At 42.6% G+C, this 14,907-nt stretch overlaps 1 protein-coding gene across 2 annotated transcripts; it reads left to right on the top strand.

Moving 5' to 3' along the window:
- Nucleotides 1-4,509: 4,509 nt before the first annotated feature.
- LOC113452898 (mitochondrial inner membrane protein OXA1L-like) lies at nucleotides 4,510-13,707 on the top strand. Of its 2 annotated transcripts, none has more exons than XM_087915974.1 (10): nucleotides 4,510-4,602; nucleotides 5,688-5,822; nucleotides 5,907-6,096; nucleotides 9,617-9,760; nucleotides 10,346-10,431; nucleotides 10,509-10,673; nucleotides 11,206-11,310; nucleotides 12,478-12,640; nucleotides 12,732-12,812; nucleotides 13,482-13,707. In XM_087915974.1, exons 1-10 carry the CDS (start codon nucleotides 4,543-4,545, stop codon nucleotides 13,559-13,561), a joined length of 1,209 nt encoding a protein of 402 aa, XP_087772100.1. In that variant the 5' UTR covers nucleotides 4,510-4,542; the 3' UTR covers nucleotides 13,562-13,707. The 2 variants fall into 2 exon arrangements, with proteins under 2 accessions (XP_087772100.1, XP_087772101.1); XM_087915975.1 differs by having other exon boundaries at nucleotides 12,732-12,818; nucleotides 13,488-13,707.
- The last annotated feature ends 1,200 nt before the right edge of the window (nucleotides 13,708-14,907 follow it).

Here is a 14,907-nt window from a genome sequence, read left to right as displayed (position 1 = left end):
GTAATAACCCAAAATGATTCACTTAGCAATGGCAGCCAGGAAGCGCCAGAGATCGCATGACGGACTTAAAACTGGGACACTGGGCCAAAAAAATCCACTTTCCACTGCCATTGTTAAGTGAGGACTACCTATAGATATCTCCCCAATGAATCCCCTTGAGTATTTATGTGTTCTCACAAGGGCAACATTTTTTTAAAAAAATTATATCCATGTTTTTAGTTTTTCTAGTCTCTGCACCTAATGAACGGCTTCCTTCATCGACCCTGGGATGAATGCACTCAGTTTAGTTTAAATTGCATTGCGACTTTGAAACCTCTCCCTGCTTCCTAAAACAATTCTCCACCCCAAAAATGCATTTAAAATATTGTTTTAATTGGGATCTGAAGAGGGGCTGAAAAAAGAACAAGGAAGAAGCAGCACAAATCGGTGTTTGAAATGGAGAACACAGACAGGCAATAATTTTCTCCCAGCTCCAAGTTGGCTTTTTTAAAACGGGTGTTAGCAGGTGTATTCTTTGTATTTTACATTAGCAATTTTCTCTGACAGAGAAAAGTGGAAGGAAATACTTACGAAGGCCAAAGACACATACACATACTTCATTCCTTCTCATGCTTTATGACTTCCTGTTTATTATTAGGCATCCAAAATTTGCAGGATTAAAGATCTTTGTCTGTAGAGATTCTCAATCATCCATGCAATCTCTGGTACTTCCTGGTTGTTCCAAAGATATTTTTTTTCTGGGTGTCGTTGATATTTTTTCCTTGAATACGTTTCACTTCTCATCCAAGAAGCTTCTTGAGAACTGATAGTCTGAATGTTTCTCCATGCAAATTCCACGAATTTCAAGCTTGTGTCACAATATAGCTTGCATCATAATATCTATTTTATTTTATTTTTTTTAATTTGTCGAGCATGTATTAGACCGGGGTTGGCAACCTTTTGGACCTCAGGGACCAACAAACTCATAATTTTAAATCCCAGGGACCACTAACCAATTCTGTGGGCGTGGCCTAATTTTTAGGTGTGGCTTGGTGGTCATGTGACTTGCTGGGCATGGCTTGTATGTAAGTATTATAAATATTTATATAAATATTGAATTTTTTATTTAAAAAGAGCAACTTTTACCCAAAATCAGGCAAAGCAAGCAGGCAGATTAAGTTGCTCACAGAATCACAGATTCATTCAGAGATCTATTTATCTGCCATCGGCTAGCTCAGTCTGTCACATAAAATTTGCTTGCAAGCAAACTCATAAAATTTGCTAGCAAGCAAACTTACAAAATTAACTCAAAACACACCATGTATGTAAATATTGAATTTTTTATTAAAAAAAAAGAGAGCAACTTTTACCCAAAATCAGGCAAAGTAGGCAGGCAGATTGAGCTGCCCACAGAATCACAGATTCATTCAGTGATCTATCTCTCTGCCATTGGCTAGCTCAGTCTGTCACATAAAATTTGCTTGCCATGAGTCTGCACTGAATAATAGAACCTTCAGTCCTAAGGGAGGTTTGGCTGTGCTTAAAAGCAGAGCCGAGGATCTAAAGACTAGCTAGAAAGCAAGAAATCCAACCATTTCCTGCTTCGTAGCTAATTCTAAATCTCCCAGCACAGCAGAACAGATGAGGGTCAGAAAAAGGAAAAATAGCAATTTAGCAGGCAAGTTTGCCGGGTAAGGAGTGAGTGGGCAGGGAGGGTTCCTGCAGGCCATGTAGGTGGCGCAGACTTGCGTTTCAGCACAGCCTGGATTAATTGCTTTGGGGGTGCTCTGGGGGTGAGATTTCTTTGCGGCTCATCAAAATTTTCTCACGGCCCACAAGTGGGCCATGGCCCACCAGTTGGTGACCACTGTATTAGATAACAGATATAAGTATAAACTTATTAATACATGAATACATCACAACCTTTACTTCATCTTTTTCTCACAAATTCCACCTCTATATATTTTCAGAATCTGTTACAGAGGATGAGGACGTCAATATGATTTTGTCTTCTTCCATCTCAAGATCCAATTGGACCATCTATTCATTCGAAGATCAAAGATGTTATTGGACACTTGTTTGGCTCTGCAACCCAAGGAGACAGACAGACAGAGACTTCAGAGAGTAATTAGGACTGCAGAAAAAACAATTACTACCAACCTGCCTTCCATTGATATGCTTCCTGTATACTGCACGAGTCAAAAAGAGGGCTGTGAAAATATCTACAGACCCCTCACATCCTGGACATAAACTGTTTCAACTCCTACCCTCAAAACGACGCTATAGAGCACTGCATACCAGCACAACTAGACACAAGGACAGTTTTTTCCCCAAATACCATCACTCTGCTAAACAAATAATTCCCTCAACACTGTTAAAATATTTACTAAGTCTACATTACTATTAATCCTCCCATCCTTCCTTTCACCCATCTCCTCCCATGTATGTCTGTATGATTGTAACCTTGTTGCTTGTATCCTAACAATTTTTATTGACCGTTTCCTAGTATGAATTGTTTGCTTATTGTAGCCTATAACTATTATTAAGTGTTGTAACTTATGATTCTTGATTCTTGACAAATGTATCTTTTCTTTTATGTACACTGAGAGCATTTGCACCAAGACAAATTCCTTGTGTGTCCAATCACACTTGGCCAATAAATAATTCTATTCTATTCTATTCTATTCTATCAAAACACCAGTCAAACTTAACAGTAAGCTCTAACCCTAACCCCTAACCCTAATCCTGACCCAAAGCAGAACAGACACCACGCCCTTGCTTATCAATGGAGACCGAGTGGAGCAAGTGGCCAGTTTTAAGTTTCTGGGTGTTACTCTAAAAGAGAACCTGACCTGGGGGTGCTCACATTGCAGTCCGGGTCAAAAGGGCCCAGCAGAGATTATACTACCTGAGGGTTCTCAGAAAATACCAACTGAATAAAAAACTGCTGGTGACCTTCTACCACTGCACCATAGAGAGCAAATTAACATATTGCACCTCTGTATGGTTTGCCAATTGCACAGGGGCAGATAGGAAAGCACTCCAGAGGGTTAACGTCATTGCCCAGAAGATCATGGGTTGCCCTCTCCCCTCTTTGGAAGAGCTTTATAGCTCCCACTGCCTTAAGAAAGTTCAAAACATTCTCAAAGATCCATCTCATCCTGGGCACCCTTTTTTTTTTTGAACTATTACTAAGGTGATCAACTTTTTTACAATGAGAAGCAGGACACAAATAAATTGAAGGAAAAAAAAAACAAAGCACTCTTGCATGCAGCACTCTTTCAAAACAATTCTCCTGCGTGGAGCGCATGCGTCTCACAATTGCGTCTCGCCGCAGTGTACCAAGCCTTGATGAATCGTCATGTCAAATTCAAATACATCACATCACACACAAAGGATCGGATCGGCTGAAATACGGAGATTTACAGATTAGTCTTCAAATATCCAAAAGGAGGACATGTAGGAGCACATTTCTGAGAGAGGACAGAACTTACAAAAAGAGGACTAAAGGGGGACAGTTGGTCACCTTACTATTACCATCTGGCAGACGGTACAGGACAATAATAAAAATAAGGACAAATATCAGGGGTTTTCAATCCAATGTATAGAATGTGAAGGATGTGTGTTTGTGTTTATTTTCATAATTCTAATGTACACTGAAGATAGCATTTAATTTCATTGTACGAGGTGCAATGACAATGAAGTAAACTAAAGTAAACTAAACCTAACCCAAACCCTTGACCCTAACCAGGATCTTGCATGGGTACCACTAAATTGTTGGCAAAGCAGAAATTAAAAGTAAAAAAACTTACAAATCAAGAGTGTCAGGTCGTAACTAGGGAACAATCCCGTTAAAAGCGTGCTGCTCTTTGGGTTTCATTCTACCAAATGGCCACGGTGGGGCGCTGCTGTTGATCCAGCCTGTTGAATTGTTACACTCCTAAATTAATTAACGAACTCCTAATTTAGCACGAATAACTCGGAAGTAACGCGTACAACAGCTCCCTCCCGTGGCCACTTGGTAGAATGAAACCGAACGAGCTACTGTAAGGTCTTCCAATCTTTGCCGCTTTAAGAAGCGTACACTGAGGAATTCTGGGAGTTGAAGTCTAACGACGCGAAGTCGCCGGAGTTGAAACGTAACGTAGCTAGGCTGGATGAGATTGCGCGGACCTATCACATAAAGGCATTGTTGCCCGAGAGAAACATGGCCGCAGTTCCGCTTCCGTTCTTCCTCGCCTGCAAAACCATGGCTTCACTCCTCCAAAAAGGAAGGCTCGACGTGCCCGTGACAAACATGGCCACGGTAGATAAAGTCTGCTTAACCTTTACCCGTTTCCCAGAGGGCGTTTCACTCTCCGAGTCGTTATTTTATTTTTGTTTTGTTTTTTTCGCTCCTCGACTTTGATTCCTTAAGAAGGAAGCCTAGAGACCGCCTCTCCCGGGAGATGTAAAACCACGTGCCCGTAACCAAGAGGGCTGCGGCGGCCTCGGAAGAGCGTCGCGTCCTTTCCGGCCCGAGTTCCGGTCACGTGACCAGGCGGCCGGTCAAGCCAAGAGACCATGGCTGCTTTTGGGGCGCTGCGACGAGCGTGGGTCGCAGCGGGGGGGCTTCGCGCACAGGTGGGTCGCCCCGGGACCTGTGACGTCACACGCCCGTCGCGTGGGTGGGAGTTGTAGTCCACCCGGGACCCGCCACAGGCCTGCGCTGCTCGTCCTTTGCTGGCGAAGTGCCCGGCTGACCCAGAACTGGGTGAACTGTCCTCGGGTGTCGGACGGGGAGTCCCAAGGATGAGAGCCTCCTGCTTTCTGACCCCACCCCAGGACCTGACCTTAGGCCCAAACCGGGGATGAAAGGGGTCATCTTACCCGGTGTCCTACCTGTTTGTTGTGCTTCCTCGGTAATTGCTTTCAAGGGGATCCCGTGAACGTTGCAAAGCAGGGAATGGGCGAAAGTTCACCCTGTTTTGCAATGAGGGGGTCCTTGGGGTCTCCCTGAGCTGGGTTGTTTCCTTGCAGGCGTTTGCCAAATGATATAGGATCTCCTGCTTGAGCAGAGAGGCTGGATTAGAAAACCTCCAAGGTCCTTTCCAGCTCATTCATCAATTCTAAATCTCCAGCTCTATTCTAACGATTTGGTTAGGTAACATCCTCAGTGCCTGAAAGGAGGTGGGGATGTGACGAGGAGGAGGACGTTTCATGACCAGACTATATAACATTGTCAGTGCTGGAAGGGAATGGTGTTTGCAAAGAGGAGGAGGAGGATTGTGGGGTCCTTGGTGTGCCCTGAGCTGGGCTGTTTCCTTGCAGCTGTTTTACAAATAGTATAGGTCAGATCTCCTGCTTGAGCAGGGGGCTGGACTAGAAGACCTCCAAGGTTCCTTCCGGCTGATGATTCTGACGAGGTCACATCATTAGTGCTAGAAGGGATGGACGTTTGCAGACAAGAGAAAGGCGACGACTGTGGGGTCATTGGGGCTCTCTTTGAGTTTGGCTGCTTTCTTGCATATGTTTCCTGACCCAACTAGGAAACATCATCAGTGCTAGAAAGAAGTGGGGTTTGCAGAGAGAACCCCCTGAATGTTACAAAACCATGAATGGCCTGGAAAACAGCCATACATCCCTTGTGCTTTGGGTGTTCTGGATGCACCTTTATTGGCATTGCGATTCCCAGTTTATTAAGGTGCTTTTTGCCGCTTCCTTTGCAGGTTCATAGAGCAGCTGTTCCGCTGAGATGGTCGCAGGCCAGAATTTCTTTTGTCCCTCAGCCGACGAGTTTCCCTCTTGCTCCTTGGAGGCTCACAGTCCGCTGTCAGAGCACTGCGGCCATGGCAGGCATCCAGGTACAGCTGAAAAGGAAACTTCGCCCAGGCTTCGGATCTGGGAAGAATAACGTTCCCTCTTAACTCTTAATTTGTGCCTTTCAGGTGACTCAAGGTGTATCCGCCACACCTCTGGAGAAAGTCCTCCCTTTAGAGGAGCTTGGCCAGGTTTTGCAAGAACCGACTTTGGCTGAACTGGGCCTGGAAAGCTATACGCCAGTGGGCTTTATCCTGAAGTTTTTGGAATCTTTCCACCTGGACTTGGGACTGCCTTGGTGGGGAGCCATTGTGGCAGGTAAAGAAGATGATGGGATGGTTCAGCAGATGGGAGCAGACAGACCTTGTTATCCTCCATTGACGATCGCAATGGAGCCCAAAATGTCTACTGCTAAGTGAGACGGTTCATGGAGTTTGGCACCATTTTTACGACCTTTCTCGCCACGGTTCTTTTTTTTTTCTTTTTGTAAATTTTATTGGAGTTTTCACAAAGAGAAAAAAAAAATACAAATAAAACATCTTTTTTGAAAGTAGCGTAATCCCGGGTTACATTTCTTCGTACAAACACAAATTCAGGTTCATGCTCATTTTTATATTCTATTCCATATCTTATTACTATTTTACATTTTCTGCATGGCTTCTCCCCTCTTTTAATTTTCTCAATTTTATTTTAATTATCTCATCTCAATTCAAATCATTGTATTTATATTTTTTGTCTGTCCTGTTTCAATTATCTATTATCTTTTCTCATTAAACAAAATTTCTCCTGTAGTTACTGATTGGAGTATGACGCCTTTATATCTTTTAAATTTATCCATTTAACTCTTATTTAGGCTTCAATATATGCCCTAAAGTTATAACATTCAATATAATACATAGCTTCCATTCGGATTCTGCTTAGTACATTCTTAAAATACACACTGTATTCTTAAAAAAAGAAAAAATTATAAATGTATGTAAATAAAACAACACATTCCATTCCAATTCAATTCTATCATCAATATTAATATTCATTGAAGTCTTAAGTTCTTTAACATTACTTTTCAATTAAATATCATACTTCTATGGGAACAGTTATAAGCTTTCCATAATTAATTCCCCCACCCCTTCACTTATATTTTATAAAACATTAACTAATTAAAATGTTCCCATTTCTTCCTAATTCAATTTTCTCATTTTATTTCACTTATTAACAAACATTTCACTAAATTACACTAACTATTTTATCCCTCATTTTAATCATACATTGTTTCCAATTTTCTGAAGTTATTTCTATTACAATACAATCAATTTCTATTGCAATACAACAATACAATCTTATGTACCTTTACAGAATCCCTTTTTCAATTAGATTTTCACCCATTATCTCTAAATAGGTCCTGTTTTTCTATATCTTGCTCCGGTCCTTTGTAACTTCTTTTCCTTTCCTTCTTCCCTCTCTTCTTCTCTCTCCCCTTTTTACCTCCTTGTCTCTCTACCTCTATTTCTCTCTTCTGTATTCCCCTTTTCTGTTGCTTTCCAGTATTATACTTATTTTTTGAATTATTTTTCTTTTCTTTGGTTGTCTTTTTAAGTCTTAAATTCTCCATTCTCTTTCCCCCCTTTCCTTTTTCTTCCCCACATAGAATTACTTGTTCATTAAAGATGGCTTCTTCTTTGTCCCAGTCTTCTTGTTTTGCAGACACTTCTTGTTGCTTCTCATAGTTCCAAATCTCCATGTCTTAGAATTGAAAAACGAAGCCAAAAGAACCCTTCCCTTCTTGTGCATCTTCTTTATACTTTTTAAGTTCCATTTTCAATTCATCCAGAAGTAGTGCCATTGTATAAATTTTTAAACAACCACCCGATTAATTTTAGTCATTCAAATGCTATAACCAAGAATCCAAAGATCACGAAGTAATCCAAATACACGCAAGCTGTTTCTTTTTGCTCTTTTTTTTCACTTTGTCTTCCTGGGGTTACTGTTTAGTTACAAAGTTTCAGTTAAGATGTATCTTTTAGAAGTCTTGGAGTTTTACTGTAGATTCTTTTTAATTCCAGGCAGTCTCCTTCCTCTTCCAGATCCTGCCCTTTTATTCTTTTTCTCTCCCTTCCTGCTTATGAAAAAAGAATTTTTAGTGTCCAGAAATCTTTATTATGGCTTTGACATTTTGGTTTTTTTTTTTTCAGCTTATTTTCAGCTTTGCCTATTGATGTCAAAGTGGATTTTTCCGATTTCTTATTTAAGTCTCTTAGTTATCAGTATAGGGAAGGAGAGAGAAGAAGAAAAAAAAAAAAACCCTTCCCTTTTCACTTTCCTTCGCTGCTTCCAACTCTTCTTTGGGAGCGATGTTATTTTTTTTTAGTTTAAATTCCAGGGTACCTTAGTTGTTGCTTTTACAATTTAACCCGGTCAGCCAAAACTTTCACTTCTTATCTTCCTCCTGCATATTCTTTTCCGGTCAAGTTCTTCTTTGTGGTGGCCATTTCTGACCACCGCTGCAACCGCCTTCGGGAAAGGGAGTAATGGCAGCTGAGGAGGAGAAATGCGGCTCTCCTCAACCCTGCTGGCAGTATCCCCCTCTACGGGGTGGCTTAGCCCCGAAACCAGCAAATCCGTGATTGCGGATTTCTGTCTGTCGCCGAAGAGACTTCAAACCAGAAGCCCTCGCCATGGTACTTAAGGGAGTCACCTCAGTTGCTAATTTAATGAATCCGGCTTTCCCGTAGACTTTGCTCATCAGAAGGTCGCAAAAGGGGGGGTTGTGTGACACACCCCCCAGAGTACTGCGACCATTATAAATGCGAGTGTGGATGCCACGCGCCTGGGTTTTGATCACGTGATCTTGCAAAATGTCAAGCGTGAAAAAGGCCGTAAGCCGCTTTTTTCAGTGCTGTTGTCACTTTGAACGGTCACTAAATGAACTGTTGTAAGTTGAGGATTTACCTGTATACTGGTGGACAAGGAATTATGCATCACAATTGGGAAGCGAAGACCTGTTCAGTCATTGACACATCTAGATTTTAAAAACCAGATAAAGGTAAAAGTTCTCGCACATACATACTAGTTGTTTCCAGCTGTAGGGGGCAGTGTGCTCATCTCTATTTTTAAATCAAAGAGCCAGCGCTGTCCAAAGACGTCTCCATGTCATGTGGCCGGCATGACTAAACGCTTGAAGGCGCACAGAACGCTGTTCCCTTCCCACCCAAATGGACCCAATTTTTCTACTTGCATTTTTACATGCTTTTGAACTGCTAGTTTGGCAGAAGCTGGGACAAGTAACGGGAGCTCTCTCCATTATGCGGTGCTAGGGATTCGAACCGCCGATCTGCCGACCTTTCTGATTGAAGAGCTCAGCGTGTTAGCCACTGAGCCACCGCATCCCTAAAGGCCAGATAGGGGAGGGGGAAAGTGTTTTTCATCCTGCAGGAATCAGAAGAAAATATTCTGGGCAAACTTAAGATTAAAAAAAAACTATGGTTGTTTTAAATTATTTTCAAAATTGCAGTTAATGCCTCGGATTACTAAAAGGCGACGTGTTGAGGAACCCAAGTCAAAATTGGTAGATAGAATTGCTGTCGGGGTACTGTAAATATTTCTTTCGTTCTCACAGTGTCCCAAATCAGCAGAGTGAAGTCTTGAGTTTAAAAAAAATAGTTTAAAAAAATAATTTGGTTTTTGGGTAAATGTGTTCTCGCACAGCCTCCCTTGTCCAGTTAAGGAATTAATACTTTCTGTATCTCTTAAGATAAACTCTTGAGGGACTGAATTTCTGTGTGGCTACCAGCGACCTTGTCTTGCAAAATAACGCAATTCTTCTCTCCTGCCTAATTTCCAGGGACGGTATTTATACGCTGTCTTGTTTTCCCACTCATTGTAAAGAGCCAGCGTGACGCGATCGAGTTGAATAATCACGTGCCCCAAATCACCACGTTAACGGCTAGAATCAGCGAAGCCAAGAAGACTGGCAACAGACCTCAGTGTAAGTTTAAAATGAGACCAAACCCGAGCGAGACTAATAAAAGCTTTGGGATTAAACCAAGTCTGGAGCTGCAGCAGCCGTTAAGGTGAAGTCAGGTTGAGAGAGGACGAAGTAGATGGAAAGGTAATCTTCCATAAATACTATCAGCGTCTAAAATGTAGCGCTTTGATTGAGGGAGATAGGAATTGTAGTACACAATCTGAAGGACAGGAAATGTTCCATGCCAGACAGGTCTAGTTGTATCTTAGCATCACTTTTCCTGTATCAGGGTAATGATATAAGAGCTAACCAACTGCTACAATGATGTAATGCTAGGAATGAGTCAGCAAAGTTTTGGGGCTGGTATCACTTTAAGAGCCTATAATAAAAAGAGGCCCTGTTGGGGGATATCTCTTTCTCTGTGTGTGCTTCTGTGCTGTAATTGCTGATTCCCATTTAAGATCTTACTAATATGTGTGTGTGTATATATTCTCTGTAGATAAAACCATTATTTAAATACAAACCTCTGTTTACTGTATTTGCTCCTAGGTTATCTCACATAGTCACACTGTGCGTGCTCTCACATCCTGTCTCTTTTCCTTCCAGTTACGCAGGCCGTCCTGGATATGGAGCGCTATCAGAAAACCCATAATATTAACCCCCTGCGAGGATTAATCACACCTTTTGTTCAGGTCAGCTTTTATGGCACACTTTAAATTGGCTATCATGTGCAGATTCCTGGCTTGATTTCTTCTTCTCTCGGTCTCAGGCGCCCATTTTCATCTCCTTCTTCTTCGCCCTGCGCAAAATGGCGGAGTGTCCTGTGCCCAGCATGCAGACAGGAGGGCTGTGGTGGTTCACAGATCTCACAGCCCCAGATCCTTACTACATATTACCCGTGATGGTATCTGTCACCATGTGGATCGTTACGGAGGTAAGATTTGGGCAATTTGAAAGCGAAGTCTGGTTGTCCACAGATTGTGCTTCCGCTTAGCGATAGAGTTCCCCCCCAGATCTTTTTCCTTCCCCCATCAAGATAATTTTGAAAAGATTAGTAGGCACGAGAAAGCACTTCTTGGGTGTAAAACATCTAGCCAGATCTCAGCTAAGGATTGAGTGACTCTCCATTTATCTGAAGCCTGGCTCTAGCTGGATCTTCGGCCCGCTTGTTTCCCGACAGGCTGATCTAAATGTTAAAAATCATCCTTATGGTGTAGAATGAGGATGGGACAGAGACTTGAAGCAGGAAGAATAAAAAAATGAACAGTGGCCACTAGATAACACATTTATTTCTTCTTCTTCTTCTTCTTCTTCTTCTTCTTCTTCTTCTTCTTCTTCTTCTTCTTCTTCTTCTTCTTCTTCTTCTTCTTCTTCTTCTTTTCTTCTTCTTCTCCACCTCCTCCTCCTCCTCCCTCCTTCCTCCTTCCTCCTTCCTACTCCTATTCCTGCTCTTTCTTCTTCTTCAGACTGGGATGCAAGCAGGACCTCCAAACCCGAACCTGGACCTAATGAAAAAGGTTTTCCGTGTGATGCCAGTAGTCTTCCTCCCTTTCATTATTTCTTTTCCAACGGTAAAAGGGCATTTCAGCTATGTTCTGCGGGAAAGCCGGTAGATTTTTATTTATTAATCAAATGTATAGGCCAGCTGTCTCTCACTGTCACTTGCAAATTGCAGTTGTGCAGGGCCTGGAGGTAGACATAATTGTAGATGGCCTGGAGGTAGACATAATTTTCTTTAAGCCACTAGCTTCAAAGTTGGCACTGTTGGAAGCCTGCAAGCTTTCCACGCCCGTGTGTCTCCCCGAGTGACCTTTTTGTTCTATAAATTATGTGTTCATTTATTTCATTTGTATAGCCATCACACATAGTGACTCTGGATGGCAAACATAGTAATAATCAAGAGTATATTAAAACCATTAAAACAACAGATTTAATTAAAAGACAAAAACTAATGTGAAAAACATACAGCGTATGTGTACTTTGGTCTAGTACAGTGATGGCTAACCTTTTTGGCACCAAGTGCCCAAAGCAAGCGTGCAAAATGCAATGTTCACGTGTCTCCCATGTATGCACCCCCCTGCCCTTGCACCCCATCCCTCCCTGCATGCGCCCCGCCCCCTACGCATGCGCAGCAGAGATCAGAAGACCAGAGGGTGGACGGGAGACTCACGCGCAGCAGAGCTGAGCTGGGACAACAGCTCGTGTTCCCAGAGAGAGGCCTCTGCATGCTACCTCTGGCATGTGTGCCATAGGTTCACCATCACAGGTCTAGTAGTTAAGGTTGCTGGATAGAAACCAGGAGACTGTGAGTTCTAGTCCTGCCTTAAGCATGAAAGCCCATCTGGGTGACTATGGCCCAGTCATTCTTTCTCAGCCCAACCGCTTCACAGGGTTGTTGTGCAAGAAAATAGGAAGAGGGCGTATTAGGTATGTTTGCCACCTCGAGTTATTTACAAAAGCAAAAGATTTTTTAAAAGTCATACAAGTATCTAACAGGCTCCGTTCTACCATGGGTTCCCGAAACTGGTTGACAAAGCCGTATTTTAAGAGATGATGTTACACAGGGTAGGAAAAAAAACAGAAAATATAACAGAAAAAAACCTTCTTCTGGGTGTGAGCTTGGTATCCTTCAGACATTTCTATACCAGGCTAGATAACATCATCAGCACGTGAAGGAGTGAGGCAGAAGTAGAACCCAGCAGATTACCTGATGCTCTCTTCCCCCGCCCCCCTTGCAGGCAATCTTTACCTACTGGCTGACATCCAACTTATTCTCCATTATGCAAATATTGCTGTTTCGCTTACCTGCCGCTCGTGCGTTTTTCCACATCCCCGAGAGAGTGGAACACAAGCCTAAGAGCTTACCAACCCAGGAAGATTTCCTGAGGAGCATTAAGGAAGGTGAGTTGAGAAAATAATGGCTGAAGGCAGGAACAGGTTGGGTAGAGATTCACACAAGGTGAGCTGCCTCCTGCTCTAATCTCTCCCCCAGGATGGCAGAACGTCAAGATGGCCCACCAGTTAGAAGAAAGGCAGAAGTACTTCAAAAAGCAACTGGATTCCACGCGTAAAGGCAAGCCTCTCTCGCTTTTATTTGCTGCCATCCATGATCACAAAATGCTTGTATTTTTACATTTCAGAAAGAAGAGGTCTGATCCTCCAGATGTTGCTGAACTACGTATTACAAAAGCTGCCTGTCATCGCAGGTCCTGGTATAGGATGCCAGGAGATTTGGTTCAGTAGAATCCAGAGAAATAGTCCCTCTTCCCCCCCCCCACCTTCCAGTAAGAGAAAAGAGCGTTCTAAAAGATTTTAGTTCAATTTTCTTGAACAAGATAGAGATGAAAAGGTACAGAGCCAGGCAGTCAAAGCAGCAGGGATCTAACATCCCCACTGGGCAAAACTCACATGTTTTACTAAAAATAAAAAGTGCTAAGAGACAGGACAGTCGTGCTGATAAAAATAGATATGTCTATTTCTATCAGCACAACTGTCCTGTTCCATATTCCCTTACAACACCTTTGTGAAACAGAAGGTATCCTTCAACTTAAAATTGGTCCAGCCTAGTCTGGAGGTAGTATGTCCCTAAATCCCAGCTGCAAAAGTACACTGAGAAAAGTCTTACGTACAGCCTTTTAATTTTAAAGCATCCACTGTGCAAATGTAAGTTTCAAAGTGGTTCTTGCTCTGGAAAAAAAAAAACCCACAGTAGTTTTATTCTTGTGCTCTCTTCTATTTGCAGAGTCACTCCACCAAACTTTTTCCCAGAGAGCCACACAGCATCCAAGCAAGCCATCGCCACAAAAGAGAGAATTGGGGTGAAGGCTATATTCAAGGCAAAAATGTTCTCCCATCTCCCTTACCCTTTTGCCCTAGTTTAAACTGTTAATGTTGTTCTCAGTTCGCTCTGGGAGCATATGTGTAAATGTGTCTGTAAATTTATTACATAAAATTATGCTTTGAATTAACAGGTGCTTTCAAAATCAATCTGTAATGTTCTGCAAAAGAAAAGAGAAAAGGTTGGTGTATCAGGAGCATGAGGTTAGAAAAGAATGCATCCTGCAGGTCACCATCAACCCACCATTAAAAGGATGTTCTCACTTAATTATATCCAGTTGATACTATGTGGCTGATCAAATGGTTGGTCTGCAGTAACAAGAAATCCCGTGTTGGCATTATTATGGATTGTAAGGCTATTTTATTCCATAAATACATACGGCTTCCCGTTTGAGCAAAGCAAGAAACAAAAAATACAGCTAAAACAGTAAACCAACCAACAAAGATGACACACAAAAATAATCCATTTCCTCAAATAATGCAATAAATAACAGACCGGGCTCCAATTACTATTCTGTCCTTATGTTTAATGGAAAGAGTCAGGTTTTAAAAGCCGTACAAAAAGCCAATGAAAGGAAAAGCCATCCTAAGTGACTGAGTAGGCTGTATCACAAGGCAGATACCAGGTCAGAGAAGACACATTTTCTAGGTTCTCTAAATCAGTGGTCGCCCACTAGTGGGGCGGGACCACTGGTGGTCCGAGAAAATTTTGGTGGTCTGCAGAGAAATGTCATCCCCAAAGCACCCCCAAAGCAATTAATGCAGGCTACACAGGAACACAAGGCTACGCCGCCCACATGGCCCGCAGAAACAAAGCTTGCGTCTCTTGCATTGCAAACAACACGAGGTAGTGAGGGGAGGGGGGAAAGGGTGGAGGGGGGGAATTTGCCCCACTCACCCCACATGCCTGGCCTGTCTACGGGGCTGCTTTTTTCTGCTTCTTTCTTCTGCTTTTGGCTGCACACAAGGAAAGTAGCAAGTCTTTCTGTTCCCCAAACCCCGCCAAAAATGAGTCTTTGGGACCCTGCAAGGCATCCTGCTCCAAGAGGCTGCGCCAGTGCAACAAGTCTTACAAAGACTCATTTCTGGCGAAGTTTGGGAGAGAGAAAGACTTCTGCTGCTTCTGCTGCTTTGCTTGCATGAAGCCAAAAGTCTCTCTCTTTCTCCCCCTGAGAACGGAGCTGGAAATGGTATTGTGTGATCCCAAATAAAGAATGTCGACCGGTAGGAAAACAGGGTAGGGAATTTTCTTGCACACTTTTGGGGGATTTTCCCAGGGTCTCTGGTCCGCGGGATTTAATTATGAGTTTGGTGGTCCCTGAGGTCCAAAA

Source organism: Pseudonaja textilis, chromosome Z (assembly GCF_049901715.1).
Source record: "Pseudonaja textilis isolate UNSWEBS1 chromosome Z, rPseTex1.2, whole genome shotgun sequence".
In the NCBI taxonomy this organism is placed as follows: Eukaryota; Metazoa; Chordata; class Lepidosauria; order Squamata; family Elapidae; genus Pseudonaja; species Pseudonaja textilis.
Note: the sequence above shows the minus strand (reverse complement) of the source record. Positions and strands in the feature narration are given on the sequence as shown.

Coding starts and splice junctions, on each gene's coding strand:
- LOC113452898 (XM_087915974.1), top strand. CDS start 4,543: ATGGCTGCTTTTGGGGCGCTGCGACGAGCGTGGGTCGCAGCGGGGGGG. Junction 10,674..11,205: donor CCATGTGGATCGTTACGGAG/GTAAGATTTGGG, acceptor CTTCTTCTTCAG/ACTGGGATGCAAGCAGGACC. Junction 12,813..13,481: donor ACTGGATTCCACGCGTAAAG/GCAAGCCTCTCT, acceptor TTCTATTTGCAG/AGTCACTCCACCAAACTTTT.